This window comes from Aedes albopictus, chromosome 2 (genome assembly GCF_035046485.1).
Source record: "Aedes albopictus strain Foshan chromosome 2, AalbF5, whole genome shotgun sequence".
Taxonomy (NCBI): domain Eukaryota; kingdom Metazoa; phylum Arthropoda; class Insecta; order Diptera; family Culicidae; genus Aedes; species Aedes albopictus.
Window position 1 is genome coordinate 502,201,843 of NC_085137.1, and position 11,303 is coordinate 502,213,145.

At 38.7% G+C, this 11,303-nt stretch overlaps 1 protein-coding gene across 3 annotated transcripts; it reads left to right on the top strand.

Moving 5' to 3' along the window:
• Positions 1 to 1,344: 1,344 nt before the first annotated feature.
• Positions 1,345 to 9,723, top strand: LOC134288718 (uncharacterized). 3 transcript variants are annotated; one of them, XM_062854435.1, is made up of 4 exons: positions 1,345 to 1,628; positions 1,706 to 1,925; positions 6,851 to 6,976; positions 7,935 to 9,723. In XM_062854435.1, exons 3-4 carry the CDS (start codon positions 6,965 to 6,967, stop codon positions 9,615 to 9,617), a joined length of 1,695 nt encoding a protein of 564 aa, XP_062710419.1. In that variant the 5' UTR covers positions 1,345 to 1,628; positions 1,706 to 1,925; positions 6,851 to 6,964; the 3' UTR covers positions 9,618 to 9,723. The 3 variants fall into 3 exon arrangements, with proteins under 3 accessions (XP_062710419.1, XP_062710418.1, XP_062710417.1); XM_062854434.1 differs by having other exon boundaries at positions 1,345 to 1,925; XM_062854433.1 differs by lacking the exons at positions 1,345 to 1,628; positions 1,706 to 1,925 and having other exon boundaries at positions 6,700 to 6,976.
• Positions 9,724 to 11,303: the final 1,580 nt, after the last annotated feature.

Consider the following 11,303-nt stretch of genomic DNA (forward strand, 5'->3'; position numbering starts at 1 on the left):
AACGGGTAAATAATGATAAAACTAAAGTCCGGGGCAAGAGTGTAAATATTTTCCTCGCAGTTTCACAACTACATCTACAAAAAAGGCACGCATACATTTGAACGTGATTACCACTATTTTAGTATGGTGAGAAGGTCAATTGCAAAAAGTTTTGCTCAAACATCATCAAAATAGACAAGGAATCTAATACCCACGCTTTTTACACCATTTCATTGCAGAAACGGAGAATTGACCTTCTCACCATACTAAAATTCAGCTCATTACTACAAATCTAGTACTACACCGAACGTGCCCCATTGCACAGTGGGAAAAATCGACCCAAAAAACGGATCTTTTAACGCCGCTGGTTTCGGTACGTGAAGTTGACCATTTCTGACGTAAAAAAGTACGAGAAATCGATTGGTGCTAAATTCATTCACCGCACGGCACGGGAAGTGGTCCATTTTGCCCCATTTTGCACTTTTTTCATACAAAAAGAGAATCAAAATGTACTTTCAAACAACTAACATGGCTGTAGATAATTGAAAATAGCTGCAGGTGTAATTGGAAGTTAATAGGAATCATAAGAATACATGAATGATCCTTCTAAATGCTTATTTTGCCCCATATGCCCAAAAACTGTCGGATATTCACAAATTTTCCTAATTATGATTGGTGTTTAATGTTACTGACTTGAAGTTGATTTGTTTGGCATAAACAAAAAGCGCTAGATCTGTTATCACCAGAATCATCTTCGGGAGTTATCCAATTTGCCCCATTTTGCCCTATTTTCATATAAAAATGAGGTTCAAAATGTATTTATGAAAAACAAATACTGATATGGAACGTTTAAATTAATCTTAGGTAAAATTGGAAGCTAACAGTTATCATGCGCATATATGAAAGATATTTTCCCTGTTTTACCCTACATGCCCCTAAAACTGCTGAATAATAACATATTTTGTATGGTTTTGTAATGTCGCTGGATGCAAAACATGAAGCCCTGGATCATTTTTGATATATACAAATGCGGTTTATTTATAAATACTACAATCATTCTCGGAATGGTATAAATAGCTGTCCATTTCACCCCAATTTGCCCTGATTTTTTGTCAAGTAATGAATAATTTAATTTCCCTTATTAGCATTGGTACCAATATGACATATATGACTTTTTCTATAATTTCAGCTTTTGATGGGGAATCAAGGGCATAATAAGCACTTTATAAAATATGTCAAATATGCGCTAAACTGATTAAATAGGGCGTCTCAAAGCACCAAATTATATATATATATATATATATATATATATATATATATATATATATATATATATATATATATATATATATATATATATATATATATATATATATATATATATATAAGTTATGGTTGCTTCCCACCAACCAAACAAACCGAACATCGTAAACGACCAGAATAGTCAACACCATCAAGTAAGGAATCTGCAACGTCAGCAGGTGGAGCTAGAGAAGGAGCTGCAACGACTCCGCGCGCATTTCTACGAAGAACAGTCTACAGCACCGCAACCGGACACCACCACGAGGCACCACAACGCGATCCAATAGAGTGTGCATACTCAGCAAGTAGCTGGACAGGGCTCATAGGTAGTCAGGGACTCAGGATAGGTATAATAAATCAGTCTAGAGTCAGAGCTCTAAGTGTGAAGTTCAATTTTGTGTTTTTTAAAAACCTCTATCCGCAGCCCCGTTTTATAACTGGCTTAGTGCGGTAGGATACAGTGGTGCAGTGATAATTAAGTGAGTGCGTTCGTGGAATCGTCGACGAGGGAATATCGACCGACGAGGAAACATCCCCAAAGGAATATTGGAGATTTGCAGCGAACTCCGGAATTGTCACCACCCACGGACCTGATTGCTGACTCCCATCATCACCCGCGCGACGGCTTATCGCGCAAAAATAAGGTTAGTAACTTAGTTAAGAAACAGTGAAAAGTGATCCCCACCAAACATAAATGAAACGATAAAGAATTTTGAAATAAGGCGCAGTCGAGATAAAAAAAAGATTATTTTAACCAAATATAAGTGAAACGATAAGGAATTTTGAAAAAGGCGCAGTCGAGATTATAAGGTTATAATCGATAAAAATATCAAAAAGTGATTTGAAAACGGACAAGCTATTGGAAAGTGCGTGAAAATTACGGTGAATGCAGAATTTTAGTAGTTAGTGAATACACATTTTCCCAGTAATCCCAAAATTTTAGTGAACCAAAATCTCAATTATTCCATTTTATTTTTCTGAAAAGCGTGCGAATTTTAGTAATCAGTGAATACACATTTTCCCAGTAATCCCAAAATTTTAGTGAACCAAAATCTCATTTATTCCATTTTATTTTTCTGAAAAACGTGCGAAAATTACAGTGAATGCAGAATTTTAGTAATCAGTGAATACGCATTTTTCCCAGTAATCCCAAAATATTAGTGAACCAAAATTTCAGTTAATCAAAAATTGAGATTTTGAAGAAAATTTAAGCGAACCAGGATCTCAGTTGATCTAAATTGAGATTTTGACGTAAATTTTTTGAAAGCCGACTTTTTAAGTGAAATCTAGTATACTGCATGTTCACCCGAACAATGTCGATGGAACTACAGCAATTGGTGGATGAGCTGATGGCAAAAATGGAGCAACAACGGCTCCAGATTTCTGCCCTTGAGGCCTCCCGAAACCAATTAAGTAGTCCGTCACAACAAGCTACTGTGGCAGTTGAGAAAAGGTTCGATGGTTTCAGTGTACCTGATCCCATCAAACATTGCCGGGAGAACCGGCAATGTTATCCTCCTGGATCGACTCCGTCGACCAGAAAATAGCGTATTGCCAGGACACTATAAACGACCAAACCACTGTGGACAGAGTAATGCCACTCTGGACTGGTCTCATCCGAGACAAAATTGTCAAAGATGCAAATGATGTATTAGTCAGAAACCAAGTAAAAAACGATTGGAATGAAATAAAGCAGGCCTTAAAGGATGAGCTCGGAGATAAACGTGACTTAGCTACGCTAAGTACAAAAATAGCTCAGCTGAAACAAGGCAACCAAGATCTGACTTCATATTATCAGTCATGCAAGAAGTTAAAAGCAGACATAAATGCTAACCTTCTTGCAAACGACGATACCAGACCGTGTGTCAAGATCTTAATGGTTAACTACGAGGCAATGATAACTAACGCATTCATTGACGGCCTTCCCGACCATCTCTCGTCTTTAACACGAATTTATAGGCCCAAAAACCTGCAAGAGGCTTATGAAGGAGCCTTAGAACAGCATTTGGCCAATCAGCGGAGACGCGAAAAATTGTCAAAATTTCATGACTCAAACACTTCAAGAAATCTTAACAGTAATTCGAAAGGTTATCCCTTTGGACAAACCGGGCGTGGGTATAATGCTCCACAACCCCAAAACAGACCCCAAAATTCAAACCCCCATAATTCGAATTCATCCCAAAATAATCGCTTCATTCCCCAACAAAAGCATGCCAGTAACTTCATCCCACAACACAACAATCGCTTCAGTCCACAACCTGGCCGACTCCAAATTAAACCAGAGATAATGTCGCAACAAACTAGACAATATCACTCTAATTTAAATCACCATGAATCCGTTCAACCCCAGTGCGAACAACCAGATGTTACTGGTTACGACACCCAATGTTGTAACTGCGAACCAAGTTACGGTCAGATGACAAACGATGAACACCAAGCTAACATTCCGGTTGAAGAAAATTCGAATTCTGATTCACCTGTCAATGGTGAAAACCTAAATTTTCATCTGGGACTGGACATTCCCCAAGAGGAATGACCAACAACTTCCTTCCCTATATCGTGATACAATCACCCAAATTTGGAGAGATTAAATTGCTTATTGACACTGGTGCCAATAAAAACTACATCTCACCGAAATTGGTCCCATATAATTCCATTAGATTAGGTGCTCAACATAAAATTACTAACATAAGTGGAACCTTCTCTGTGGATAAATTCACATATTTTAATCCGTTCGTAAATTTCAATAAAAACCTCCCATCTCAAAAATTCTTCTTATTCGACTTCCACAATTTCTTTCAAGGACTGATAGGATACGAATCTTTAAAGTCATTGAGAGCTGTTATCGATACGGCTAAGGATACCTTGAGAATTGGATCGATAGAAGTCCCACTCCACAAAAAATTCCCTGAAACGATAAATATAAATGCAAACGAGACCAAGGCTATCTTCATGCCAACGTCCGTTTCGGACGGAGATTTCCTTTTCGGAAATGAGGTCAAACTGCTGAAAAACGTCCACATTTTGGCTGGACTCTACACCAGCAAGAATCATCGCGCTGAAATCCTCATTCACAACTTCAGTAATGAATCCCAAGAAGTCAGCCTTGGTGATGTTCTTAACGTGGAGCTTAATAATTTCGAAGTCACTTCCCCACAAAAGTCGGATTCTAACAAAACGGAGTCTTTAAACCAACATATTCGTATGGATCACTTAAATTCAGAGGAAAGGACAGAACTAACAAAGGTGCTTGGTAAATTTCAAGACGTGTTTCACCACGGAAATGAACCTTTAACCTTTACAAGTGCAATTCAACATGAGATCAATACAAGGGATGAACTTCCCGTATACACAAAGTCGTATAGATACCCCTTCTGTCACAAAGAAGAGGTACAAAGACAAATTATGAAAATGCTCGAACAAGGAATCGTTCGACATTCAAGCAGTCCATGGTCTTCCCCAGTATGGGTAGTGCCAAAGAAGCTAGATGCTTCTGGACAAAGGAAATGGAGATTGGTTATAGATTATCGAAAGTTGAACGAAAAAACTTTAGATGATCGTTACCCGATCCCCAACATAACAGACATTCTAGATAAATTAGGAAAATGTCAGTATTTTTCAACATTGGATCTAGCTTCTGGCTTCCACCAGATAGAGCTAGCAAAAAAGGATATTCATAAGACAGCTTTTAGTGTCGAAGGAGGACACTACGAGTTTCTCAGAATGCCCTTTGGATTAAAGAACGCCCCCGCCACATTTCAAAGAGTGATGGATAACATCCTCCGAGAACATGTCGGTGTGATTTGCCTGGTGTACATGGATGATATCATCATCTATTCAACCAGCCTGCAGGAGCATTTGATAAATATATCCAAAGTAATGGAGACTCTTCGCAAACACAATCTGAAAATTCAGATTGATAAAAGCGAATTTCTCCAGAAAGAGGTAGCCTTCTTAGGACACATAGTTACTCCTGAAGGAGTAAAACCCAATCCGGATAAAATCAAAGTTATCCAAAATTGGCCTTTGCCAAAAAATGAAACCGAACTCAAAGGGTTCTTAGGAACCATGGGTTACTACCGAAAATTCATAAAGGATTTTGCTAAAATTGCAAAACCTTTAACCCAGCAACTACGTAAAGGCGAAAAGATCACTCATTCACCCGAGTTTGTATCAGCCTTCAATCGTTGCAAAAATATCCTGACCAGTAGCCATGTGCTTCAACGTCCGGATCTTTCGAAGCCATTTGTGCTCACCACAGATGCTTCTAACTACGCTTTAGGCGCGGTTTTGTCACAAGGGCCCATTGGGAAAGACAAACCTATAGCCTTCGCGTCACGTACGCTGACGAAAAGCGAAGAAAGGTACTCTACAATTGAGAAGGAACTTCTCGCTATCGATTGGGCGTGCAGATATTTCAGACCATATCTGTTTGGTCGGAAATTTACTTTATACACGGATCATAAGCCGTTGACTTACGCCTTGAATATGAAAACATCAAATGATAGGCTCATTCGGATGAAACTGCGACTTGAACAATTCGACTATGAAATTCAATATCGCCCCGGAAAACAAAACGTCGTCGCAGACGGTTTGTCTCGTCTTCACCATGAAATAAATATTAACCCGGCAATAAATGCTAACGAACAAGAATCTTTATCATCATCCAGCGACGAAGATAAATCTGATGACAATAACGATAATGATGACAGTGATAGTGGGACCGTCCACTCCAGCTCATCTGATGCAAGTGACTTGATCAAAATGACCTTACGACCAATTAATGTCTTCAAAAATCAAGTTTTAATTACAGAAGGGCCAAGGAACGATGAATCGTACGAGGAAATTTTCCCCTCTGTATTCAGACGAACCATCACCAGAGCAACATTTGGATTGGTGAACGCTAGACATGGGCAACTCACTCGCGAATCGACTCTTAGAATCGACTCGCGAAACCGAGTGAGTGAACCATGATTCTTTTCAAAAGAGTTACGATTCAGTGAAGTTGATAACGAGTCCAACAATCTGCTGAAAAGAGTTGGCTGATTACGCAATTTCATAATAATTAGACGCAGATCACCGCAATCTTTACCATTAGATCATTTTTTGTTAGTTTATTGTGTGACTGACTCGCACCAGTGATTCGATTCTTTAGTGGCAGGAACAAAAATCTGTGTTATCTTGCATTTTATCACGTCATACTAAGATTGTTAATTCGACGTCGACGTCCGTACCAAGAGAGCAGATTTCCTCAAAAACTGGGCATATAAGAAAGGACTCGGTTCGAAAAACGAATTTTTGAATCAAATTCCGGAAATGAGTTACTGAATCGATCAAAAGAGTCGACTCTTTTTTGAGAGTGAATCGGGAGCGATTCGCTCTCAAAATTGAATCAGTTTTCCCATCTCTAGTGAACGCCATAAGTATCTTCCGAGACTACATGCATCCGACCCGAACGAGTTGTATCCTATGCCCAGAAAAATGGTTAAAATGGATACAATTAGCTTATAAAAACTATTTTTCCCGTAATAAATCCTTCAAAGTTGTACTCACCCAGTCTATTTTGCAGGATATTCTTACCGAAGAGGGACAAGACCAGATCATCGAGGAAACGCACGACCGCGCCCACCGCGGAATCGAAGATAATTACAAGGTGATCTCTGGAAAATACTTCTTCCCAAGGATGCGGAACAAGGTAACAAGTTTCGTTAACCTTTGTAATATTTGCCTTCAAAACAAATACGAGAGGAACCCATATAAAATTAAATTCGCATACACCCCAATCCCTGCTAAACCTCTCGATATCGTCCATATAGACATCTTCATATCCAGTCCAAATATCTTTCTATCCGCAGTGGATAAGCTATCTCGATTCGCGATGCTTATCCCTGTCAAGTCAAGGTCTATTCCGGACATTAAAAGGGGTCTCGTTAAATTACTCACGACATTTAGAACCCCAAAGATGATTGTGTGTGACAACGAAGTCGCTTTTAAGGCAATAGAAATACGAGGTCTCCTTCAGAGGCTTAATATAGAAATTTATCACACACCGTCAGATCACAGCGAAGTGAATGGTATCGTGGAACGATTCCATTCAACTTTAAGCGAGATCTTTAGGTGTATTAAACATAAGTTTCCCGATCTTTTGAACAAAGAAATATACAAAATAGCGACGGAACTGTACAACACAACCATACATTCGGCAACTCAACTAACGCCCTTTGAAGTATTTTTCGGATGCAAAGATGGCGACGAAAGACCACTTGATCTCCCAAAGATACTTGAAAATAGGGACGAACTCTTTGATGAAATTATTCAAGAATTAGAAGCGCGTCAGAAAAAACAAATTGATTCTCGTAATAAAACTAGGGAGGACGACCCAATTTTTGAACCAGATCAAGACATTTTTGTAAAAACTTCCGGCATTCCTAATAAAAGAAAAGCTAAATTCAGAAAACAGAAAGTTAGGGTCAACAGGAGGAAAACAGTGATAGATTTCAGAGATATTAAGCTACACAAAGGAAATTTAAAAAGGAAAAGGAAAGCTTGAAAGATAAAAGAATCTGTCCCCTCCAATCTTGAATTGACTAATCGAAAAAAAAAACCCATAATCATACTAAATCCATACTAACACACTAACTTTAACTTTACAGCTAATATGTGCTTCGATCATTATATACAGTATAATTCCATACACATTGGCAGACTCATTTTTGAATGTTATAAACATAGGAAATAACCCAATTGTCGAAATCAAAATAACCGATTGTAAGATACAAACCGGAAACATAAAAATCATACACCCAGTGAAGCTAGATAGAATTGAGGAGAGCATGGAAATTATAACCAATTCATTCTATAACAAACTAACAAATACTAACAACCCCTTACACGAAGTGATCAAGTTCAGGATTAAGAAGCTATATGCAACTCTCTATGGATTGAAGCCACAGCAGGCACGTCGCCACCGACGATGGGATTCACTAGGCACCGCGTGGAAATGGATAGCTGGATCACCGGATGCGCAGGACTTACACATCATCAACTCTACCATGAACGAGCTTATTAACCAAAACAACCACCAATACAAGATAAACGACAACATCAACAACAGGATTACGCAGCTCACGATAACCGTTAACCAAATAGCTAACTCCCTCAACAGTAAAAACAAGGCAAACCTGGATGCCTTAGATGCAGTCACAACAATGTTAAACGTCGACGTCATCAACGAGCTATTGGACAACATTCAAGAAGCCATCACCCTCTCAAAGATCTCCATCAGTAACAACAAAATTCTATCTACGCGGGAAATTAACATCATCAAATCAACCCTTCAAGACCAAGGAGTACTCATCCACTTCCCAGACGAAGCACTTCAATTCGTTACCCCGAAGGTTGCTGTTAGAAACGGTGATTTACTGTACATCCTTAACGTTCCACAGCTGGAATCTACAACATCGACAATCACAAGGATCTACCCACTCATCGTGGATAATCAAATAATCAGATCATACCCAAGCCACATCATACGACATGGTAACAAATTATTCACGACCAGAAACCCAGAAGATTTCGTCCAAAAATCAACATTCATCACAGAGTTTGAGGACGACTGTATCCAAGCCATCATATTTGGAAAACAGTCACGATGCAGTTCTATTTTCCAAAACGAAACCACCCAACAACTGGTAAACGAGAACACCCTATTAATCTCGAATGCCGTCAACCACACCTTGGAAACAAATTGCGGACCAGATACCAGAAGAATCACCGGAAATTTCATCATCAAATTCAACAACTGCACCGTCAACTTCAACGGCCAATCATTCCGAAGTTCGGAAACGTTCATCGACACCGAAGTAATCAACAATGCATTTCACAACAGTTTAATGGAATGGAGTCTTCATAAACCACACGACATAGCAGAGATCAGCAATACTGCAGTTAGTAACCGGCAAAAATTGGACCACGTATATCTGCAACAAGACAGTCTACATTTCAAACTTTGGACAACGTTCGGAGGAATTTCGATATCAACCATACTTGGATTTTGCGGTATTTGCATCATCATCAAAGTCATCGTGAAAAACATAACCAACGGACCGGGACGTTCCGTACTTGAGGAGGGTTCAGTTATGGTTGCTTCCCACCAACCAAACAAACCGAACATCGTAAACGACCAGAATAGTCAACACCATCAAGTAAGGAATCTGCAACGTCAGCAGGTGGAGCTAGAGAAGGAGCTGCAACGACTCCGCGCGCATTTCTACGAAGAACAGTCTACAGCACCGCAACCGGACACCACCACGAGGCACCACAACGCGATCCAATAGAGTGTGCATACTCAGCAAGTAGCTGGACAGGGCTCATAGGTAGTCAGGGACTCAGGATAGGTATAATAAATCAGTCTAGAGTCAGAGCTCTAAGTGTGAAGTTCAATTTTGTGTTTTTTAAAAACCTCTATCCGCAGCCCCGTTTTATAACTTATATATATATATATATATATATATATATATATATATATATATATATATATATATATATATATATATATATATATATATATATATATATATATATATATATATATATATATATATATATAAGATGCCTCATTTAATCAGTTGTGTGCATATTTGCCACAAATTAAGATTAGGGTTAATGCTTATTATACCCTGTATTCCCCACCAAAGTCATGTTTTAACTGTCCTTTCGATTACATTGGTTTCAGTAACAAAGATCCATCAATTCGGACACAAGCAAATTGGGGAAATCAATTCATTCATGAGGCGACAACAAATCAGGGCAAATTGGGGTAAAATGGACAGCTATTTGTACCATCCCGTGAATGATTCTAAACCTTATCGATAAACCGTATTTGTATATTTAAAAAATGATCTAGGACTTCATGTATTGCAACCAGTGGCATTACAAAACAATCGAAAAAAGGTTATCATCCAGCAATTTTAGGGGCATGTAGGGCAAAATAGGGAAAATATCTTTCATTTATGCGCATGACAGCTGTTAGCTTCCAATTGCAACTAATACTAATTTCAACGTTCCATTACAGTATCTGTTTCTTATAAATACATTTTGAATCTCATTTTTCTATGATAATAGGGCAAAATGGGGCAAATTGGACAACTTCCGAAGATGATTCTGGTGATAACAGATCTAGCGCTTTTAGTTTATGCAAAAAAAAAGAAATTCAAATTAGTAACATTTAAATCCATTCATAATCATGTTAAATTCACAATTTCCAGCGGTTGTTGGGGCATATAGTGCAATATAAGCATTTAAAAGGATCATTCATATATGTTTATGATTTTTATTAACCTCTAAGTACACCTGCAGCTATTTTCAATGATCTACAGCCGTGTTAGTTGTTTGAAAGTACATTTTGATTCTCTTTTTGTATGAAAAAAGAGCAAAATGGGGCAAAATGAACCACTTCCCGTGCCGTGCGGTGAATGAATTTAGCACCAATCGATTTCTCGTACTTTTTTACGTCAGAAATGGTCAACTTCACGCACCGAAACCAGCGGCGTTAAAAGATCCGTTTTTTGGGTCGATTTTTCCCACTGTGCGTCGGTAGCCGTATGGATAAAACACGGGCCCGGCGATCCCGACGTTCCTGGATCGAATCCAGTCTGCATCATTTTAGGATTTTTTTTGTTCTTTTCATAAGTCTATCTTACGCAATTTGTCATAGCAAGCACGATCAATTTTTATAAGGCATTCTTATACCCCAGACAGACATGTGATACGAGCATAGGCGTCAACTTGTGACGTAGTTGGGGGGGCGAAGCTCTCCAAAATTGGACAATATTCAACTTTTTTCAGCTCAATGTGCTAGTTCTTACGTGAATATGACTAAATAAGATGAACAGCGTCAATATTTTTCGAATTTCATTGATTTCGAGAGGCCTCGCCCCCCCCCAACTACGTCACAAGTTGGCGCGTATGGATACGAGTGTGATTTCTGTACAACGGTACGCAGTGTCATGAAAATTCTAACA

Excerpts from the sequence above, each read along its gene's own strand:
- LOC134288718 (XM_062854433.1), top strand. The coding sequence starts at position 6,722 with ATGCATCCGACCCGAACGAGTTGTATCCTATGCCCAGAAAAATGGTTA. Across the intron at positions 6,977-7,934 it reads TCCCAAGGATGCGGAACAAG|CTAATATGTGCTTCGATCAT; the intron begins GTAACAAGTTTC and ends TTAACTTTACAG.